We start from the raw sequence: 22221 nt of genomic DNA, 5'->3' as shown, positions 1-22221 counted from the left end.
CACTTCTGTCAGCAGCGCATATTGCGGGCAAGGACAACATTCAGACAGACTTCCTCAGCTGAAATTGGCTGGATCCTGGGGAATGGGAGCTGTCTTGACAAGCATTTCAGCTCATTGTTTACAAGTGGGGGCTCCCAGAGATAGATCTTATGGCCTCGAGCTGCAATGCCAAAGTTCCCAGGTTTTCCAGCAGACGCAGAGAACAGAGTTTGGAAGGGATAGATGCGTTGGTTCTTCCATGGCCTCTGCACAGTCTAATGTATGCATTTGGTTGATGATAGGCCGGGTATTAGATCGGGTTGCGCACTTCCCGGGATCAGTGGTGGTCATTGTCCCGGATTGGCCGCATCGTCCGTGGTATGTGGATTTGATGAAGCTGTTGCAGGGCCCTCCACTTCGGTTCCAGGTGACACTAGACTTACTCACACAAGGACCAGTGCAGATAGAAGATCCCTCCCGCTTTGGTCTTATGGCCTGGCTATTGAAAGGTCAAGGCTGAAGCGGAAGGGGTATTCTTAGCAGGTTATTTCTACTCTGCTGCAGGTGAAGAAAAAGTCTACTTCTAAGGCTTATGTTAGGGTCTGGCGAGTGTTTGACTCTTGGTGTTGTAGAATGGGGATTTCGCCTTTTCAGGCTTCATTGTCTCATATTCTCTCTTTTTTGCAAGAAGGGGTTTCCAAAGGATTAGCGTGCAATTCCATTCGAGTACAAGTGGCAGCTATCGCCTGTTACAGAGATAAGGTGGCTAATACTTCTTTAGGGTCTCAGCCAGATGTCGTGAGGTTCCTTAAGGGGGTCACCAGGATTAGGTCGCCACTGCAGAAGCCGTGTCCATATTGGAGTTTGTAGGTGGTTCTTGTGGGGTTGAAAGAAGCTCCTTTCGAACCTTAGAGTACGGTGTTGATCAAGGATGTTACCTTGAAGGTGATTTTTCTGGTGGCTATGGGCTTGGCAAGGCGGGTGTCCGAGTTGCAAGCTCTGTCTTGCCGGGATCCGTTCTTACGTTTTTCAGAATCAGGGGTTTCGATTTGGATGGTTCCTTCTTTTCTGCCTGAGGTCACCTTTTCACGTCAATCAGGCTCTCTTCCTTCCGGCTTTTAGGGAAGAAGAGTGGGGGGTTGCGATTTCAGTCTTTACATTTGTTGGATGTGTGTAGAATTCTCTTGCACTATCTTCAGGTTACTAATGACTTTCGGAAGTCAGATCATCTCTTTGTTCTATTTTCAGGACCTAGGAAAGGCCTGGCGGCCTCAAAAGCTTCAGTAACTCGGTGGGTCCGAGAGGCTATTGCTTCTTCTTATTTGGTATCGGGCAAAATGGCTGCTGGAAGCCCTCCATGCTCACTCGGCCAGGGCATTGATCTGTCATTGCAGAGGCTGCACCTTAGTCCCACCCAGTATAAACTGGCTTTGCTACATCCCACTGGTCTCTGGATTCATCTGCTACCGGCGCTAAGGAATGTAAAATTATGTCCCACCTGTTAATTTTCTTTCCTTTAGACGCAGCAGATGAATCCAGAGCCCCACCCAGGCTAGATTCTGCGGTCAATCCCCTGGCGGGGAGGGGTGAGTACTGGGGTTGGTGATAATTTGGTGTTTGTTGGTTGGTCTGATTTTCATATGGGAAAGTTTCTTGAGCTGCACCTGTATTGTCCCGGATGCTTGGGCAAGAGCACTACTGATTGGCAAGAGGGAGTTCCATCCAGATATACTCCTGAAAATCAGGGCTCTATCTCCACCTGCTGGTAGGTATGTGCTATCCCACTGATCTCTGGATTCATCTGCTGCGTCTAAAGGAAAGAAAATTAACAGGTAGGACATAATTTTACATTCTTAAAACAGCTTTTCCTCCTGGAACTTGTCCAAACCTTTCTTAAAACACAATCTGCTCTTACCACATCCTCTGGCAACATGTTCCAGAGCTTAACTATTCTGTAAGTGAAAAAAAATTCCTCCTATTGGTTTTAAGAGTATTTCCCTGTAACTTCATCGAGTGTCCCCTAGTCTTTGTAATTTTTGATGGAGTGAAAAATCGATCCATTTGTACCCGTTCTACTCCATTCAGGATTTTGTAGACTTCAATCATATCTCCCCTCAGTCGTTTCTTTTCCAAGCTGAAGAGCTTTTACCGTTTTAGTCTTTCCTCATACAAGAGGAGTTCCATCCCCTTTACCATCTTGGTCACTCTTTGTGGAACCTTTTCTAGCGCCACTATGGGCTCTTTTTACTAAGATGTGCTAGCGTTTTTACAAGATTAGCACGCGCTAGCTGAAAAATTACCACTGCTTAAAAGGAGCCGGTAGCGGCTAGCGCGTGCTGCATTTTAGCACGTATTATTCCACGCATTAAGGCCCTAACACACCTTTGTAAAAGGAGCCCTATATCTTTCTTGAGATAAGGAGATCAGAATTGAACGCAATACTCTAAATGAGGTTGCACCATGGAGCGATACAGGGGCATTATGACATTCTTAGTCTTGTCAACCATCCCTTTTTTAAATTTTTTTTATTTATAACCTTTTCAATTTAAAATCAAGCATACTCAATTTGAAAGAGATCAGAAACATTAATAAGGAAAATCACATAATTATGCAAACAAATGTATTGGAAACGTTAACTAATATTTAGTCCACAATTATGAAAATCAAGAAAGGAAATTTTCAACAATTTGGAAAACAAATTTTCTATATTAGAGTGACGGCAATAGGTGACCCAACCTACAGCCGGGTGGCAGGTCATTTATCATTAGACTGAGATACGAACCCTTCTTTTGGTACTATAAAGTCTAAAAGCTGTTAAAAGAAAATTCTTGCTTTGATAGATAATATAACATTTTGCTGGAAATTTAACCAAAAAAGTAGCCCCAAGAGTGAGGACTCTTGGCCTCAGGGCCAAGAACTCCTTCCTTTGCTTCTGGGTTTTCTGAGCCAGATCTGGGAAAATTCTAACATTAGATCCCAAAAACGTATCATTAATATGTCGGAAATACAAACGAAGAATATATTCCCTATCACTTTCCAAAGCCAGTGTCAGCAACATAGTGGTTCTATCAGTTATCACCCCCAGGTGAACTTTCCAGAAATAAAGACAAATTCATGTCCACATTTTCTATTGGATTTTTGGTAGGAGTAGATTCCCCTTGAGGTTTCTTAATACCCAAATAATAAGCCCTAACAATTGGAGGTAGATTTTCCAATGGAATGGCAAGAACCTCTTGAAAATATTTTCTCGCCATCTCTACTGGTGAGATGATGGTACATTTAGGAAAATTCAAAAGTCTTAAGTTATTCTTTCTCAAAGAGTTTTCAAAGTTCTCCAACTTGCGAGAAATAAATGATTTTTCTTTAACCATTTCCATTTGGACAGTCTTTATTTCCTTTAAATTCTCCTCTTGTTTCTACAATTTTTCATTTAAATTAGACAGTCATACTCCTTGCTGCTCTTCTTTGGAGTAGACAGTCCCATAATCAGTTTTAATACTCAAAAGGCTCAACTTAAGGTTGGCGTCCATGATAAATATGGCCTGCCAGAACGCTTTCATATCTATTTTCTCCGGTCTTATCAACTCCCCAAAACTGATGGCATTCCCTCCCGAAGCACCTATCTCCTCTCCTTCTGTGGTGCTGGGAGATAGCTGGCAAAAATCACCTGAACCTTCCTCCTGAGGCTCCAGTGCTGGCGTCCCTCCTCTGCTGGAATACAGCCTTCCCTCAGCAGGCAGCTGAACTCCTGCATTTCCCTACACTTCCGGGTTGGGGAGGGACCGACCTCTCTCTAGGCTCAGAATTGCCCATGCAGCTCCTGCGCCGAGTTCCCCCAATGAATCTGGACTTACCCCCGAGTTAGGAAGAGTTCCTTCAGCTGGACGGGCAAAAGCGCTCGTAATTGTAGTTTGGACCAAAAGTGCTGGGGGGGTCCCAGGCGCCGGAGGATTAGGGCGAGAGATCCCTTTCCTCTTCCCCATTCTGTCGGTCAAGAGTCACTACTCAACGCTGTAAACTAGCAATACAAGATGCTGCGCCCGCTCAAGCATCCATCCCCAATGCCATCTTGATTCTCTGAAAACCAACCATCCCTTTTTTAATAATTCCCAGCATCCTGTTTGCTTTTTTTGGCCGCCACCACCACACATTGGGCAGAAGGTTTCATTGTATTGTCTACAATGATACCCAGATCCTTTTCTTGGGCGCTAACCCCCAAGATGGACCCTAGCATCCGGTAACTGTGATTCAGGTTATTCTTCCCAATGTGCATCACTTTGCATTTGTTCACATTAAATTTCATCTGCCATTTGGACGCCCAGATTTCTAATTTCCTAAGGTCTGCCTGATAAAGGAGAGACTCAGAAATAACCTGAGGAAATAATTTATTATGGAAAGGGTGGGGAATCCTACTGGAGGTGGTGGAGATAAAAACAGTATCTGAATTCAAGAAGTACATAGGAGTGACTACACAGTGAGACACAATGATCCATTTCTCTGTCATTTAGTTGCAATTTATAGATAGCGTACATTTAGTTGCCTCTTTTGTACACCATCCATGTACACAATGTTTATGGAATACCTGTATATCCTATGTTTGATTGCTCATCCTGTTTAGCACACACTCACTCCCTACCCCAAAGATCCCCTTTCAAGATGCATACAGGCAGCAGTGTAGCAAGCCATAACTGCGCCCTGTGCAATCGCACACCATGACATTCCACCCACCCCTTTCCCAGCACAGAGTGCCTCCCTACTTCACTCCAGCCTTATCCAAATACACAATGCAGCATCTCCATCCGTTCCCCCTCTCCCTGGAATCCACCCCTCTCCAAATCCCTTGCCTGCAGGCAAAAGACTGCCCAGCAAGCACAGCAATGCCCCATGGAGCCTCTGCTTCAAGCATATCTAGGTACTCCTCAGTACACACCGACAGGAAGAGAAAGTGAACATCAAACAGGGTAGGATGCATCAATTCCTTGAGGCTCCATGCAGCACAGAGCACTGCTGCACCTACAGAACATGATCACTCACCCACAAAAGGAAGTCTTGAAGGGGGGGGGGGGACAGGAAAGGGATAGGCAGATACTTTGCACTGTGTGTTTGAGGGAAGGGGCAGGGAGACACTGTGCTACAACCTCAACCCAGTTTTAGCACCCCCTCCTCTCTTATGCCCTTTGCAACCGCACAGCCTGCATATACATTGCTATGGCCCTGCATACATGTAAGTGACATGCTACATAAGTGCATGCTTGTTTTTATTGAATACCAGTGTTTTTGGACAGGCAAATGTTGATTTTGAGTGTATAGAGTTTAATTTTTACAGAATTGCTATCTCAGATTATAGTGCAGGCATTCTATGGAATAAAATGGGTAGTATAATCAGATTAGGATTAATTTGTCAAGGGCCCCTAGGCACACAAGTACACTGAGGCCCCTGCCCCGCCCACCCCACCCCACAATGTGCCCAGATGGAAACAGGAAGCTGCGTCAGAGGAAAGCTTTGGGCAAACAGCACCACTTGCACAATTACAGTTCCCATTGCCTTTCTTACTCGCATTGCTTGCTTGTCTTAGGGGGGGGGGGGGGGCATCGCTGTTTGGAAAAAACAATGTTGATGCCCTTCTTCATCGGACCCCCCCCTGACCATTTCGGGCCCTAGGCATGTGCCTACTTTGCCTATTGGTTAATCCTGCCCTGAGTATAATATTTAATCTGTTTAAACAAGAGCTTGGAAACAACGTGCTTTTATTTTTAAAAAAAATTCCAAATTTGGGAGAGTAGGGGAGCAGGAGAATGTACTACAGGCCGGATTTTTAACTATCTAGTAATGTCTCTGTCCTGGATTCATTCTGCACTATATATACATGAGAAATAAGGCCTGGGAGAGAAGTTAACAAGTTGCCATGCCGACTAGGATGCAGAGACTCACCTGAGGAACTCCCAATCCACGACGCCTTCCGTCAGGTGACCAGCCCCAGGTAGGCCACGCGATCTAGCACGCATGCACACGTCACGACGCGTCGCACGTGGTGCAGAGAGGGTGGAGGCGATGGTTGTGCGGTTTGGCTGGCTCGCGAGTCACTGTTTTCGGTCGTCTAGGGTGGGAGCCGTGCCTGGGTCACGTGACGGGGCGCCCAGGTGAGGGCAGAGCGTGAGCGGCGCGGGCTGCCTTCTCGGGTTATGGCGACTTCCGTTTCTGCCCCGGTTTCCGGGGTGCCGAGCGCTTCTTTCCCCGGCACGGCTGCCTTCTCCAAAACCAAGACCAAAAACAAGAAGAAACACTTCGTGCACCAGAAGGTGAAAGTGTTTCGCGCCAGCGACCCGCTCCTCAGTGTCTTCATGTGGGGAGTCAACCACTCGGTAAGAAGAAAGTCGGGGTCGTGGGGTTGTTGTAAGGGGGATGGGAGAGGTGGAGGTGGGGTTGGATTATAAATTGGGGTTTGTAAAGTTGCGGATTTCCCAAATCTCGCAGTTGCCGCGGCTGTTGTTACCTGTTAACGTGGCCTGCTCTGTCTTTTCCCCGAGGGCTGTGGTGGAGTGTTTTTAGTCTCTTACCACTCCATAGTCTGCCACTGAAAGGCAAGAGATGTGCGTTCCCACCTCATCTTGCTCCGCTGCCGAGTACTGTAAATGCTTTTGTGTCATTGGCATAGAAAAAAAAACAAACCAAAAGGAGCTCTCCTTTAACTTGCTTTTCAGCTCTATGTAACATAAGCGTTACTCTTATAACATGATGGGAAATGTGCTGAATGACAGATATCCTGTCAATTTGCCCTTCTCAAGGTTTATTCATAATTCTTCATTTCTCTTAAGAATTAGAGGGAGCTATTAGGTCCGATTTAGAATTTCTTTATGTAGCGGAGAGAGCCTTTTTTTGCCTTTTCGAAAAGTTCAACATTCAGAAATATCTTTACAGCTTCACAGATATTGCTATGTGACCAGCTGTTAACATTTAATTTTTTAGATTTATTGGGATTTATTAATAGTCTTTATGAAGAGAACCTTAGAAACCTCAAAGTTGTGTAGAGGGCTAGTAGTATAATGAGTGCAACTAACTTATTATCATGGTATTTTTAGCTCATTTTGTCTGAGGGGGTTGAAAATCAGAGTTTTAGATTTGTCCTTGTAGGCTATTGGAAGCCAGTATAGTTTTTGCAGGAAGGGTTTGATGTGTGGTCTGTTGGTTGTTCTGTAGCAATCTGAATTGGAGATGATGCAAGCTCTTGTTGTGTTTACTAATATAACTATGATAAGACTAGTCTTTAAGCCCGTTACATTAATGGGTGCTAGAGTAGATGTCTGTCTGTCTGGGTATTTTTTTTTCTTTGTCTGTCTCTCCTTGCATGCTGCCTGTCTGTCATTTTTTCTGTCTGTGAATCTTCCTGTGTCCTTAGTGCCCTCAGTGCCTCCTTCCTATGTCCTTAGTGCCCCTTCCTATGTCCATAGTGCCCCTTTCTATGTCCTTAGTGCCCCCCAGTGCCTCCTTCCTCCCCTCACCCCCCCTCAAATGCCAGCCTGCCTGCCTGCCTCCCATCCCCCTTCCATTGAAACCCCCCCCATGATGACAGCCTGCCTGCCTCCTATCCCCCTGAGCAGCATGTTCCCATGGAAACCATCCCACCCCCCCATGCCAGCCTGCCTGCCATTGAAACCCCACCACCCCCTTCCGATGCCAGCCTGCCTGCCATTGAAACCCCCCTCCAATACCAGCCTGCCTGCCTCCCATTCCCCTTCCATTGAATCCCCCCTGATGCCAGCCTGCCTCCCATCCCCCTGAGCAGCATGTTTCCATGGAAACCACCCCACCCACACCCCCGATGCCAGCCTGCCTGCCTTCCATTGAACCCCCCCACCCACTCCGTTGCCTGTATCCCCCTTCCATTGAAAACCGCCTCCCCCACCGATGCCAGTCTGCCTGCTTGCTGCAGCATGTTTCCCTGAAACCCCCCACCCCCCCTCCGATGCCAGCCTCCCTGCCTGCCTCCCATCCCCTTTCCATTTAACCCCCCCAATGCCAGCCTGCCTCCCAAAAAGAGCTGCCTAGCATAAGGATTATAACAAAGCAGCCCCAGCTCTTCTCCTTTCAAATACAAAAACCGTCTCGTCAGTTCTTAGCACCGCTTGTAGCATCTCCTCCCCCACCGCCACCCAGCAACTGAAGAACAACGAATCGGGCCAGGCTGCACTCACCCGGGGGGTGACTGGAGGATGGGGATTCCCCCGCTGACTCGGCCCAGCCTGAAGAGCAGGCCGAAGCACAGAAATGAATGTTCTTGAGCGGTTCCCCCTTCCCTTCCCGCGGGCTGGCCTGCTGCGGCCGAAGGTTTTTTTAAAGTAAGGGAGCCGTTTTCAAAGCCGCCGCTGCCGCCACGGCTCCTCTCATGAGCTGCACTTGCTTCGGAAGATGAGAGAGGAGCCGCCGCCGCGGCTTTGTGGGTCCTGTAGTCCGAAGCTCGATCTGACGTGCTTGTGCAGATTAGAGGGACTGAAGGGGACGGAGAAATACAAAACAGTAGTTCGAGGATGCTGGGAAGTAAGGCTGGGGAGTCGCGCATGCACACTTCTGCGGCCACAGACCTACTGATCACAGAAACACGCAGATAGGAGTGTGCATGCGCGGCTAGAGTTTTATATTATAGGATATGGATCACCATGATCAGACTGGTCAGTATATGGAAAGAGATTTAATAGATGCTGCACCTGATAAGGGAAGAAGCAGTTTTCAAAGGTGATTTGAATTTGAGGGGTCCAAGTAAACAATGGGTATATTCGTATCTTGAGCTTTCTGTACATCTTCCGCATAGGTATAGAATTTTATGCCCATCAACCGAAGCAGCTGAACTAGATGTCTGAATTAGATACTAAATAAAAATAGGTCACAACGTAGATTTCTGTGCTACCCCTTAGTTCAGTGCCCAAGATAATATGCTTGTGTTTGAACAGAACCAATTGTCTGACAGATATGGATTTGAACCATGCAAATATTGTGCCACTAATTCCTGGTTTCATCAGCCATGCCAGTGTGATATTGTCCATGGTCTTGAAGGGAAGGGGGATGGGACTTGTATACCACCTTTTTGTGGTTACACTTTAAAAGTGGTTTACATATATACAGGTTCTTATTTTGTACCTGGCACAATGGAGGATTGCCCAGGGTCACAATGAGCAGCGCTACTGAGTAGTGCTGCTGGATTCAGGGAAAATTTTCTATTTGATTTGGCTTATTGAAGTGATTTTTTTTTTTTAAATTCAGTTTTTCCCACGCAGTAAGGCGGTGGGGTTTTTTTTTGTTTTTATTTTTAATGTCTTGGTAGATTTATTTTTTAGCCTCTTCACCTGCCTCCCCTTTGCCCTCTCCAACCCCACGCCAGCGCTGTGGTGTAAAAACAAAAAGGACTTTTAACATAACATAACATAAAAACATTAGCAGTGCTTCCGCCGGGTCAGACCATAGGTCCATCCTGCCCGGCAGTCCGCTCCCGCGGCGCCCAAACAGGTCACGACCTGTCTGAATCACCAGAAGGGGCTCCCTTGCCACCTTGGTTTCTCATTGAAGTCCTATCTTCCCATCGAAGTCCTAACCCTCCGGTCTTGCACATGCACGACCTGTTGGGTTTCTATACTTATTACCTGGTTAGCTTTCTATACTTGTGTTACATCCCAGCTCCTCCCTCAGTATCCCACGATCCCTTTATCTCTCAGGAATCCGTCCAATCCCTGTACCGTACTCTGCATGATCACTTCCTCCGGTAGCGCATTCCAAGTGTCCACGACCCTTTAGGTGAAAAAAAACTTCCTTGCATTTGTTTTGAACCTATCTCCCTTCAGTTTCTCCGAATGCCCCCTCGTACTTGTTGTCCCCTTCAGTCTGAAGAATCTGTCCCTATCCACCCTCTCTATGCCCCTCATGATCTTGAAGGTCTCTATCATATCTCCCCTGAGCCTCCTTTTTTCCAGAGAGAAGAGCCCCAGCCTATCCAACCTCTCGGCGTATGGGCAGTGTTCCTCTCTGTTAGGTCCTAGCACATGCTCACAGTCTAACACCAGCTCTGGCAGGATACACATTTCGAATCTGACATATTGTAATCACAAAATAGAAAATAAAATTATTTGTTCTCCCTTTTGTTGTCTGGTCACTTAATTATTCAAATCATGTTGGTCCAGGCTGTGGTTTCTGTTTGTCTTCTGTTAACTTGGCTTGCCAGGGTTTCCTGCCCATTTGAAGTTTTCTTCTTTCTCCATGCTCACCATCCATCTTCCATCTCTGTACCTTCCCTTCCACTGCCATATCCAACATGTCTGTTTCTTTCTCATTGTCTGCCATCTCTCTATGCCTTGTGCCCTGGGTGAAACCTCTCTCTTTCCCTCTCTGCAGCATCTCTCCCTTCCTCCCCTCCATTATTATGTGCAACATTTTTCTCTCTCCCTGCCCAACATTTCTACCACTCTCTTCTCCATGCTCGTCCAAGCAGCGCCTCTTCTTGCCTTCCAGCTGTACTTCTTCGCAAAACCCCAGGCAGCGTTCCTGCATGTTGCCCACACCTGACCCATAAGCCTTCCCTCTGATGTCAGAGCTGATGTCAGAGGGAAGGCTTCGGTGGTGGGGGGTGTCAGCCACATGCATCATGTTGGAACCACTGCTCATGGCTTTGTGAAGAAGCAAGGTTGACTGGAAGGCAGGAAGAAGGAGGCCTGCTTGGATGGTTCTGGTACACACCCGCAGAAGGGGAACACAAATTTGAGATACAGAAGGGAAGGAAGGAGCGAGCGTGTGCATGTTGGTACAAGGAAGAGAGAAAGGGGGCATGAACTTGGGACAGAGGAGAGAGCTCATTGGGACATGAGGGGCATGAACTTGGGACAAAGGCTGGAAGGAAGGGATGGGGGCATGAACTAGGTCACAGAAGGGAGAAAGAAAGGGGGCACAAACTTGGGAGGGAGTGAGGGAAAGATGCTGAGGTGGGGAGGGAACAGAAATGGAGGATTGTTGGGCATGGGTGTGAGTGAGAGGGAAAGAGATGGTGCACATGGGGAAAGGGGAGAATTGTTGGGAATAGGGAAGGAGAATTGGTCATGGTGGTGGGAGAGGGGTGAGGAAGAGATGCATGGGGAAGAGAAAGATCAAAGAGAAATGTTGGATATGGTGGTGGTAAGGGAACAGTGGGACAGATTGAAAGGGTGCAAGAGGGAGGAATATTGGACGATAGTGGTGGAGGGAATGGAGAGAGAGATGTGGCATGGTGCTGGAGAGGGGTGATAGGAGAAATGTTGGGCTTGGGACTGGTGGGCAGGGGCGAAAGATGCTGCACATGGTCTGTGGGATGAGAGAGGGAGAAATGTTTGATATGGCAGTAGAGGGGGTGGGAGAGATGCACCTTGGATCTCTCCCTCCCCACTTCCTTTGCAGCAAGGGAGGGAATGAGTGAAAGAGAGATGGACAGTGAGAGAGAGGTAGACATGTTGCACATGGGGGTGGAGAAGAGGAAGAAATGCTTTGCAGGAAGGGGAAGAATGATCCATGATAGGATGCTGTACAATGGGAGGTAGGGAAGAGAGAAATGCTGGACCATAGTAGGACAGCAACCGCTTAAAGAAGAATTTTCAGAAGACAGGAAAGCAGAAAAAAGATAAACTGGAAGCAACTTGATGGGAAAAATAAATCTCTAGACAACAAAAGTATAAAAAAGGAATTTATTGACTGAAATATGTTGGCTTTGAGAAATGTATATAGCAGATGTCTTTGTATTGTGTTCAACAGAAAAGGAAATGCATTTCTGGTTATATGTCTCCAGTGTCAAAGAAACTTGCTGACCCTTGCTGTAGCTGGTAGAGATCCCTAAGCATCGCCAGCTGAGGACCTTCTCCAGAGGTGGCCAGAACTCCATTCTACCAAGCATAGCAGTCCCTGACAGCATCCTTGTGCCACTTAGGTGCCAGCATCTGTGTCTTAGGGATGATGCTGCTGCCTGCTAAGCTTGGTAAAAGGAATATTTGGTTACCTTCAGAGGAAGTCATTGGCTAACACAGTTTGAGGGTCTTCATCAGCTTGGCTGTTTATATTTAAATAAGAGGCTCTTTCAGAGACCCATTTACAAAGTGTGTATTCTTCCCAATTAATATTTCCAAATTAATAGTGTCTTTGCTTATTTGTTAATGGGTCTCTAATAAAGCCTTTCATTCTGTAGTATAATTGAATGAAATAACTACTTCTGAAGTTTATGGGGACGGGCTTGATTTCTGTCCCTGCGCAACATGTTAGTCTGCATTAGTGCTGCCTGATTTCCTATTCAAATCGATTCACTGATTCAAATTGGGTGAATCTATTCGAATTGGTTTGTTTAAAAAAAATCAGCCTCACCGATTTGGTTACCAACCCTCCCCCCTCGCCCCCTAAAGCAGGAGCGGCAACGCTGCCTCTTGCTGGCTTGCCGCTCCTGCTTTAGAGGGGGACGGTTAGTCGGGAAGTGCTGCATAGGCCTTTGCAGTGTCCTCTGGCTTCCCCATGGCCTCCTGCTCTTTCCTTAAGATAATCAGCAGCCTGCAGAGAGGATCACGGTGCTGTAGCGATCTTTGCAGGCTGCCATAGTCCTCAGCACCACATTGGCTGTGCCGCAATCCTGCCCCTGACTTCAGAAGAGGGGCAGGAACGTGATGCTGAGGATGACTGCAGCCTGCAAGGATCGCTACAGCACCGCGATCCTTTCTGCAGGCTGCCGATTATCTTAAGGAGGCCGGGGAGGGGGGAACATGCAGGCCTTCGGGGAGGGGGGCCCTGGTACATGGAGGGAGGGCAGGGGTTTAAAGAGACATGCATATACCAGACTAGGGGGGAAGAAATAATGGGTCTAAAAACAAAGGAGAGGGAGAGAGATGGTGGACAATGGGATTTAGGGAGGGAAGGAACAGAAAGGGAGAGAATTTGGACACAAGGGATAGTGTGGAGGGGGATAGAGATACTGGGTAGTTGGGAAAAGAAAGGAAGAGCTGGTGGACTCTGAGTTGGTGGGGAAGGAGGGAGAGATGCTGGATGAAAGGGTAGTTAAGAAAAGGAGAGATGGTGGATCTAGGGATGGTGCGGTCCATTGCTGAAGCTGCAGGGATGCAGACAAAAAAAAGGAAAGATGCCAGACCTCCAGAAAATGGAAGGGGAGGACAGAGATGGAAGATGGATGGTTAGCACCGAGAAAGAAGAAAACGACAAATGGGCAGGAGACCCGGTAAGCAAGTTATCAGAAGACAACCAGAGCATGGGACCAACATGATTTGAATAATGATCAGACATAATAATGTGATTTTATGTCAGATTTGAAATGTGTATCCTGCCAGAGATGGTGTTTGACCGCGAACGTGAGCTAGGATATAACAGAGAGAGGAAAAGTATTTTTTGTTTGTTTATTTTGTTTACACCACAGCGCTAGTGTGGGTAGGAGAGGGCAAAGGGGATGAAGAGGCTAGAAAATAAACCCACCTAATTGTGCAGAAAAATCAAATCAAAAAATTGATTCAATAGGCTGAATCGAATTGAATCAGGCAGCACTAGTCTGCATCAAACATATCGTCCGCAGCAAAGTCATACAAATATTAGATGTATGGCCAATTTTGCTGAAATCTTTTGAACACTGCAACATTTGGTCTTCCACTAACTCCAAACAATTGGGTGAAGATGTTTCCAAGCGTCAGTTCCATCATGTGATGTCAACAGGCGAGCTATGCTAACTCTTGTCCTATTAATGATTCAATGAAGGTGCATGCACTGTTCTTCAGGCCTTTATTACTCGCAGTGGTATCAAACACCAGTCGTCTACAAAGACTACTCATCCAATACTGTGAGACAGATTTAAGCTTGCTGTTTGCCAGTTCCATGGCCAATTTTTGGAACTCTGAGTACCTTCTTTTCTCCGATGCCAGTGACAAGTACTGCAGTTCTATTGACCTTTTCTTTACTTCCAGTAATGTCTAGGAGGAGTTTTCCTCCCAATGCAGTAGTAATGGAGTTTGTTTCGACAAGGAATTTTGTCCTTCTGAATGGCTTCCTCCTCATGGTTTTTGCTCCATAAACATCTAAGTGAACTTCATTGTCATGATATAAATTAAATTACATTGCCAACATTGGTGTGACAGCACCAATGACAATTGTGGCACTCCTGTGTGGCAAATTAAGACTATCAAACTACGGCAACTTCAGGATGTGCGATGATGTTCATCTTTAGCCATTTTGATTGAGAACTGGATTAAGGGGTTCTGCTGACATAAAAATCAGCATCTGAATTTGAACAACTATAAGTCAACTTCAGCAATATTCTTGGAATCAGATAATCCACTAGTCAGAGGGAGAAAAGTAGCAGTTGGCTGTGTGGAATAACTGAAGATTACATTTTCTGCCTCTACTTTGGTTGCAAACTTACTAAATCTTTCTTCTCGTGCTCTTTGTATCCTCCTCCTTTGCAAGTATAGTGTCAATGCCGGCATGTTGAATGACAAAACATTTTGCCTCTGCTTGATTAAAAATTGTCTGTCTTCGATTTTCATTGTGACTAATGCATCACTGGTAGCAACATCAAAAAGATGGATGAGATGTTCTTTGAAGGCTTCTTGATTCACCAGATCATGTTCGTTATATCTGTGCTGGTTCCTTTTTAGCTTCTCATATTCATCATAAAGCTTCATCAATGTACAAATCCCTGAGTCTGTTCACTGATGTGATATTCTTGCACACTGCCAAATTTCCAAGACCCTTGAACAAGGCCAGATGAGCTATCCCTTTCAAAGCAGCTTTTTTGTCAGTATGTAAGTACATCATCAATCGAAGAACATCCCTATTGGTTGAAAGATTTGAACTGGACATTTCATAAGTGCCCTTCCCTAGCATCCATACTTCAACACTGCTGCTAGTCATTGACATTCTTAGTTTTTATTCTAAAACGTGATATCAACTTGGTTTCCAACTACCTATTTATCACTAAACTAATTTTCTGCTTTGCATCAGTACTAGTACTTAGTTATTATTCAAATAACAATAAAACTGTTGTCAATAACAGCTTCAAAGAATAGTTAGTATCCAATCAATATTAAAAAGTTTCTTACCACATTATTATGAATAGCCAGCCGCATTATGAGGATATTGTTAGACCATCAGTGACTTCTAACTTTGTCCCAAACTACTTCAGATTTTAACCATATGTTATCTACATGAGAGAAAACATATTTAGACTTGGTTGAATTTTTACCATAGTCTTATGGATCACCCTAACGGGTGGACTTTGGGTGTGCTTAGAACTTGGACGTTTTGCGTTAATAATCAAACCATTCCCTCTTTTATGTCATCCATTGCAGCATATAGTTTAGCCACTTTATCATCCAAAAGCTGAGAGAGGTTCTGCATGGATATCTGGATGAGGTTCATCTTAAACAGCTTCTAAGAGGTTTTGGAGGCCTGTCCCACCATTTTAGAGGTAGGAGTCACGCACTTGTCTCTTCCAGAGCAGGCCGGTTTGATCGACATGCCTCAAGAACGCCCGAGGAAGCACTGCAAAAGTCCCGGCACCTTCTCTGGAGGTTCAGACATTCAAAAATAGGGCAAGTGGGTTCAAAGATTTACTACATAAGTATGATAGAAAAGATTTAGGGAGGTCTGGGACCAGAGCTCAGCCACCAAGCGTCCGTTCAGGCTCGCACCATCACGTGACTCCCTCGTCAATGGGATCTATTTGGTAAGTTGTAATATCTGATGGCTAGTTCAGTTTGTAGGGGAAAGAGGTTTTGTAGGGAAGATTTTTGAACATCAGATGGTCATTGTAAAAGCATATAAGTAACTGCAATTGCATTCTTCAGTTTTTAATGTGAATATTTAAGAAACACCAACTGTTGGTGCAATATTTTGTGCAACAATACAAAGAAATGAATCAGATCAAGTTTAATTTTGTTGCTGCTTTTCAGATCAATGAGCTCAACCAGGTTCCCATTCCAGTGATGCTACTTCCAGATGATTTCAAGGCCAATTCCAAGATCAAAGTAAATAATCATCTCTTCAATAGGTAGGTGTAAAAGGATTAATGGCTTTCAAGTTTGTCTGGCTTTTTTTTGTTTGTTTCTTTTGTTTTATTTTTTAACATGTATCCTATTCAATCAGAACTGGTTGTAAATCATTGCAGTCATTTGGTAAATGGCTTTCATGTTAGCTAACCCCCTTTTTTATCAAGCTGTGCTAGAGGTGTTTAGCGTGGCCAGCTAGGTAAGTGCTCTGACGCTCATAGGAATTCTATGAACATTGGAACATTTACCATGCCAGCCCGCACTAAAAACCTCTAGCGCAGCTCAATAAAAGCCAGCCTAAGGTAGCAATCCCTTTCTGTCTGGGAAACAAGGGAAGGGTCAATCTAGTGCTTGGGAAAGCAAAAATCTATTTCTTTTTGAAAGCATTTCCCATCCTTGACATTGTTTATATTCTCTGCGGTGTGGTGAAGTGCAGTGCCTGCAGCTTGGTGCATATGTAGGGTAATTTTCCTATTGCTTCTTATGGAAAATTTAAACCATAATACTCTGAAGTTCCCCCAACAGTATATGAACTGATCTGCTGTGGACATCTACTAAAATATAGAGATGATTTTTATTGTAATCATTTTAAAGCAGAACTGAAATGGCAGCTGGTGATACCATAGTTTTTCTCTTCAGCACTTCAGCCTATAGCTGAAAAATGGAGGTTAATTTTTCTTATGATTCTTATTTTCTGAAAAGAAATCACCATGATTTTATACTGTAGTGTAAGTTTGTTAAAATATTTCTTTAAAAATGCAAATGTTTAATCTTACGTGGATATATGATGATTACCCAGGAGATGATACTGGGGCAGATCTTAACAATCCCCTCTACTCCCACTGCTCATAGAGTTCCTATGAGTGTCTGGAGCAGCGTGGAAGATTCAGCGTGGCTCCCTGGGCTAAGAACTGCTATCGCAGTTTAGCAAAAGTATGTGGGGGGGAATATGTCTTCTCATCAGGTACAGGAAAAAGGCCCTCACAATTTGATTTACTTTGCCTTTTGAAGTTATTTTATCTAGACACTAACAAAGTATTCTCCCCAATGCCTCAATTTTGCTCCAGGCAGTATTCCCAATACTGGAACCTGATGCATTTTTTCTGGATGGGACATACAATTTCCTTTATGCATTTCCTCCAATCCCTCTCATCGTCGAGATGCTTGTCAAGCTCAATCGGGAATTGGTCACCATGATTCTGTTGTCCCTCAGTGGCCCAGGCATCCTTGGTTCTCCCTTCTACCTCAGCTCAGTATCAAGGAACCTATGCCTCTTCAGACTTTTCCATCTCTTCTAATAGAGTCACAGATCTCTTCTGCTTCTCAATCTACATGCTTTACACCTGACAGCTTGGTACCTCTCAGGTTGACATGGACTGAGTTTTATCTTTCTCATCCTACAAACATATTTTAGAAGCATCATGAAAACCGTCTAGACAGCAGTGTTACCAGCAGAAATGGACGTGGTTTTACAATTGGTGTACTTTTCATTGTCGTGATGGTGTATCCACCTCTGTATCTGCAGTATTGGATTTCTTCTACATTTATCCATTTAGGCCTCAAGACCACTTTGATTCGAGTTCATCGCAGTGCTATCAATGCTTTTCACAGCCCAGCTGATGGTAAATATCTAACTGCTCATCCTGTTGTGTCCAGATTCATTATCAGACCTTTTTAAGGTCAAACTACCTCCAGGAGGTTGGGATCTCAATGTTGTTTTCTCTAGACTTATGAAATCTTGTTTTGAACCAATGTCTTCGGCTTATCTGAAATACTTCACTTGGACAGTGGTTTTTTCTCATCTCTCTTACCTCTGTTTGAGGAATGAGTGAACTTTGAGCACTGGTGGCAGATCCACTGTTCACAGTGTTTCATCACAACATAGTTGTGCTTCGCAACCATCCGAAGTTCCTTTCAGAAGCAGTCGCAGAATTCATCTAAATTGATCTACCGTACTTCCAGTGTTCTTTTTTAAGACATTCTGGAGAAACGGTTCTTCATTGTTTCCAGCGAGCCTGGGCTTCCTTCTAACAGAGAATTCAGCCACATAGAGCATCTCCTCAACTTTTTGAGTCCTTTGATCCTAATAAGTTAGGACGTCCTGTATCCAACAAAACTATATCTCCAGGGTTAGCAGTTTATATTATTTTTCTCTTATGCTCAGGCTGGGCTGCAACTGGGAGTTGCATCACAGCCCACAAGATATGAGCTATGGCAGCTTCTCTTGCTTCCTATGCTCAACCCCTATTGATGAAATATGTAAAGCTACTACTCGGTCCTCAGTTCATACATTCACATCTCGCTACTGTCTGGAATTCAATTCCAGACGGGAGAGTCACTTCGGCCATACAGTATTGTAAAATTTATTTTCTTAATGGCCAACTCTCCCTCTGTCCCATTATATTCAGCTACGGAGTCCCACATGTGAGAATATGCTGCCTGCTTGTCCTGGGATAAAGCACAGTTACTTACCATAATAGGTGTTATCCAGGGATAGTGGGCAGATATTCTCACAACCTACCCACCTCCTCTGGTTGGCTTCTTAACTTGCTTATGGAACTGAGGAGTTGTGAGCCTGCATCAGGCAGGAAGGCACTCGCACATGCGCGGTGCAGGCAGTTCGCAAACTTAAGTTCTTAAAGCGGTGATGCGCTTTTAAAGCTTTCTATACCGGGGCTCCCTGGTTGATATCACCCATATGTGAGAATATCTTCTTGCTGTCCCTGGATAGCACCTGTTACGGTAAGTAACTGTTCTTTTCTGTGGGTAGGGTTCAGGTCCCCCACCTCCCCAGACTCAAACTGCTATTTTTTTATTCTCGTTTTTTGTTCATTTTTGTCGTTTTTGGCACGAATTCATGACAGCAGCCATCTTTGATTTTAAAATCAATCTTTTTTCTAACTTTTATTTCTGCCTCAAAAACACCTTGATTTGACTCAAAATTCATTGGGATAAACTCCCCAACCCCTAATTTATTGGATGTGGACATTGATTGCACCAGATGGGCGCCGGTTCAGCGATTACCATAGAATGCTAGGGGAGGGGGCAGGAGTTTTGGACTTTGCCTCCTCCATGTCTTCTTGGGCTGGGAGCCAGCCTGGGTCCATGCCTTCTGAAGAAAATCTCGCCTAGAGGCCATTCTGGAGTCTGGCACAGTATATCTGCATTCCGAGTCTCCGGGGACTCTTTTGATGTGACACATGTACCTCAACAGTGCCCTGCCATGGTTGCAGAGTGTGCCTTTTTACCAGATTTTATTCAGCTCCTCTGAACGGTCCTACAGACCCCGCTCGTTTGACGCAGTCGGTGGGTGCTTCGGGGCTTTTTCAGTCTGGTGTTGGTGGTGAAGCTTCCTGTTCATGCCAAACCTCAATTGCATTAGTTGCCATGCAGATTTTATGTTTCTTCTGTCTCCTGCCACTGTATTTAATTTGGATCTGACTGATGCCTTTGCTGAGACTGGTCTCCTCAGCCGTCCTGAGCGTCCGGATTTGGAGGTGCTGATCCTTCACATTTTCAGCGGGCTTCTGATCTCTTTACAGCTGATGTTCTGAAAGAGCTCCATTTGGATTTTCCACCTTCCAGGCTTTGGTTCTGGACTGTTCTCCTGTGCCTTTTCCGTTCCATCCACAGTTCCTGGATCTGGTTTCAGAACAATGTGATACATGGAAAGCTCTTTCCGATCTGCTACAGCTTTGTCTACACTTTATCACCTGGATCCTGCTTTTGGGCAGGTTTCCACAGCCTGAGGTAGATTCCGCTGTGGTGCAGATTTTCCAGCAAGCAGCCCTCCCTAGGGATGGGGAATGAAGTTTCAGGACTTTCAGGATCACAGGAGGCTGTTAGGATACAAAATTATTCTTTTCTAGCATCCTCAAGTAGCTGAGTGGCAGTGGCCACTTCCTTTATGGCGCGTGCCTGCCATTCCAGCCTGCGCAATGCATCCTCTGTGGAAGTCCATGCCTGTCCTCCACTGGTGCTACTTGGTGTGGCTCTGTGCTGGGCGACCTTTATGATCTCATTCGAGTTCTTAGTACTTGTTCTGCAGGTGCAGACTGCATAGTCTGTGTGCCAAAATCTTTGGATCTGTCTCTGAATGAGGACACTACCTCAAGGATATCCTTTAGTGGCTGTCCTTTCAAGGACCGGATTCTTGTTGGTATAGGTCTGGATGACCTCTACTCAGGTATTATGAACGCTGCCCTACGTTGCTCCCTGTGAACCAGTTTTGCTGGACATCAAGAGGGGATCATAGTTCTCTTCGTTCCTCCTACAGGTATTGGGGATACTCAGGTTTTTCCTCCTAGAGACATTCCCAGGGCTTTGCCCACGTTACCACTGTTCCAATTCCAGGCATCCTCAGGTTCCTGTGCAATGACTATGCCTCAAAAAAAAAAAAAAGCGCCGATGTTGCCTGGGGTGGGCATGGCTTCCTCTCTTGCAGGCTGTCTTCTACCATTTTGTCAGAAGTGGACTCGACTTTCATCAGACACTTGTTAGTCCTCCTTTGCCTGCCTCCGGCTTGGTTTCTGGACCCTGGCAAGTCAACAGCAACAGAGTCCAGGGTCTGCGATATTCTGCAGCGTCTCTTAGGCTTCGGTATGCTGGAACCTGTGGGATCCCCCGCTGACCTGGAATTCCGGCTTTCCTCCAATGCCAGCTCTGACATCGAAGGGAAGCCTTCTGGGTCGGCTTCGGTGGAGGGGGGTGGGCAGGAAGGAGGGCATGGGATCCTCGGTGGTGGCCATGAGGGAGGGAGACCCACTCAGTGCCATGTACCCCCAACAAGCAGCTCGCTTACCCCCTAAGGTTACATGTACCGCGTGTTGAGAAACACTGCCCTATTGGATACAATTTAAGATCCTGTGTTTCACTTTTAAAGCCTTTCATTTAGGCACTCCTCTACTTGTTTACATCATTCAGTACACACCCACTCTGTATGTTCCCTTGATGCCCATGGTCTTGTAATTCCATCGCCAAAGAAAGCATATGACGAGTCATTTAGGATGTTGACCTAACCTTTTTTTTTTTGGTGCTATGACTTTGGAATGGAATGACCTTTCTCCTTATATTAGATCAGAACATTTCTCAGTATGTTTTAAGTTATTTTGAAATAGCATATGAATTTTTGCCCATATTTCTAAGTAGGTTTCCAGGGCACCTGGGAGACAATGTTTCTTACTTCCACAATACCACAATTGCTGTTTCCCTTTTCTGTTGCAAATGATTAGTCTGTCCTATCAATTTTATGGCAGTCTTATTTCCTTTTATAACTTTATTTTTGTAAACCACATTTATTACCTTCTTTTAGTTAGTGATATAGCAGATTTGTGCAACAAACAATATACAGATACTTATTTTGTACCTGGGGCAGTGGAGATTTAAGTGACTTGCCCAGAGTCACAGGGAGCTGCAATGGGAATTGAACCCAGTATCCCTAGTTTACAGGCTGCTGCACTAACCATTAGGCTACTCCTCCACTTTGACAGAGCCATTATTTCATTCCTTCTTTAAGCCTAATGCTCCAGCTCTGTAGGCACAAGCATTCACTATTATTGTAGAAGAACATGTAGTAGTAGGGACTATCATGTCCCACCCAATTTTAGTCCTACCAGACCAATCCAGAAACCCTCCCTAGCTGAATATTGCTACACTTCTATTCTGGATTATTTTCTTGATTCTTTATTACACATTTCAAAGTGTTTCTATTTTGAAGCTCCTCTAATGTTTTCAGATTTTCAGGCAACTACCAACCCAGTTGGGGAACTGTGTCAGACTATCTAGTGCCTTATGGTAATGAGTAATGGATAAATGCAGCATTTGATTGAAGTGTGAACATGAGCTCTGTTGCTTGAACATTCTAAGATTGCACGGTGTCCTTAAGGGGTGAATCACATTCTGTATATGCTTGAATACAAGTCGAGACCCTCCTCCCCCCCCCCCCCCCAAAAAAAAAAAAAAAAAAAAAAAGGTTGACTCGAATATAAGTCAGGTAGCTTAATATTCAAGTGTCCTGCCCCGTCAGGCTCTGCGCCCAGCACCCTTCCTTCCTCCCCTCCCCTGTCAGTCTCTGCGCCCAGCACCCTTCCATCCTCCCCTCCCAGCACCCTTCCATCCTCCCCTCCCCTGTCAGACTCTGCGCCCAGCACCCTCCCTTCCTTCCTTCCCTCCCCTATAAGGTTCTGCACTCTCCCTCCCATGCTCTGC

General features: G+C 45.3%; 1 protein-coding gene across 4 annotated transcripts in view; it reads left to right on the top strand.

Annotated features, from left to right (window-relative positions):
- Positions 1-5816: 5816 nt before the first annotated feature.
- PIP4K2C (phosphatidylinositol-5-phosphate 4-kinase type 2 gamma) overlaps positions 5817-22221 on the top strand; it is an 84643-nt gene continuing 68238 nt past the window's right edge. For 2 of the 4 annotated variants that reach the window (XM_033939000.1, XM_033938999.1), the window contains exons 1-2: positions 5992-6342; positions 15919-16016. In XM_033939000.1, the coding sequence (XP_033794891.1) occupies positions 6163-6342; positions 15919-16016 (278 nt within the window). In that variant the 5' untranslated portion in view covers positions 5992-6162. Of the gene's footprint in view, positions 5961-5991; positions 6343-15918; positions 16017-22221 lie in introns of those variants that run through there. The other 2 variants (XM_033939001.1, XM_033938998.1) reach the window with 2 other exon arrangements.

This window comes from Geotrypetes seraphini, chromosome 3 (assembly GCF_902459505.1).
Source record: "Geotrypetes seraphini chromosome 3, aGeoSer1.1, whole genome shotgun sequence".
Taxonomy (NCBI): Eukaryota; Metazoa; Chordata; class Amphibia; order Gymnophiona; family Dermophiidae; genus Geotrypetes; species Geotrypetes seraphini.
The sequence above is the reverse complement of the archived record's forward strand: the minus strand, read 5'-3'. Positions and strand labels throughout refer to the sequence as shown.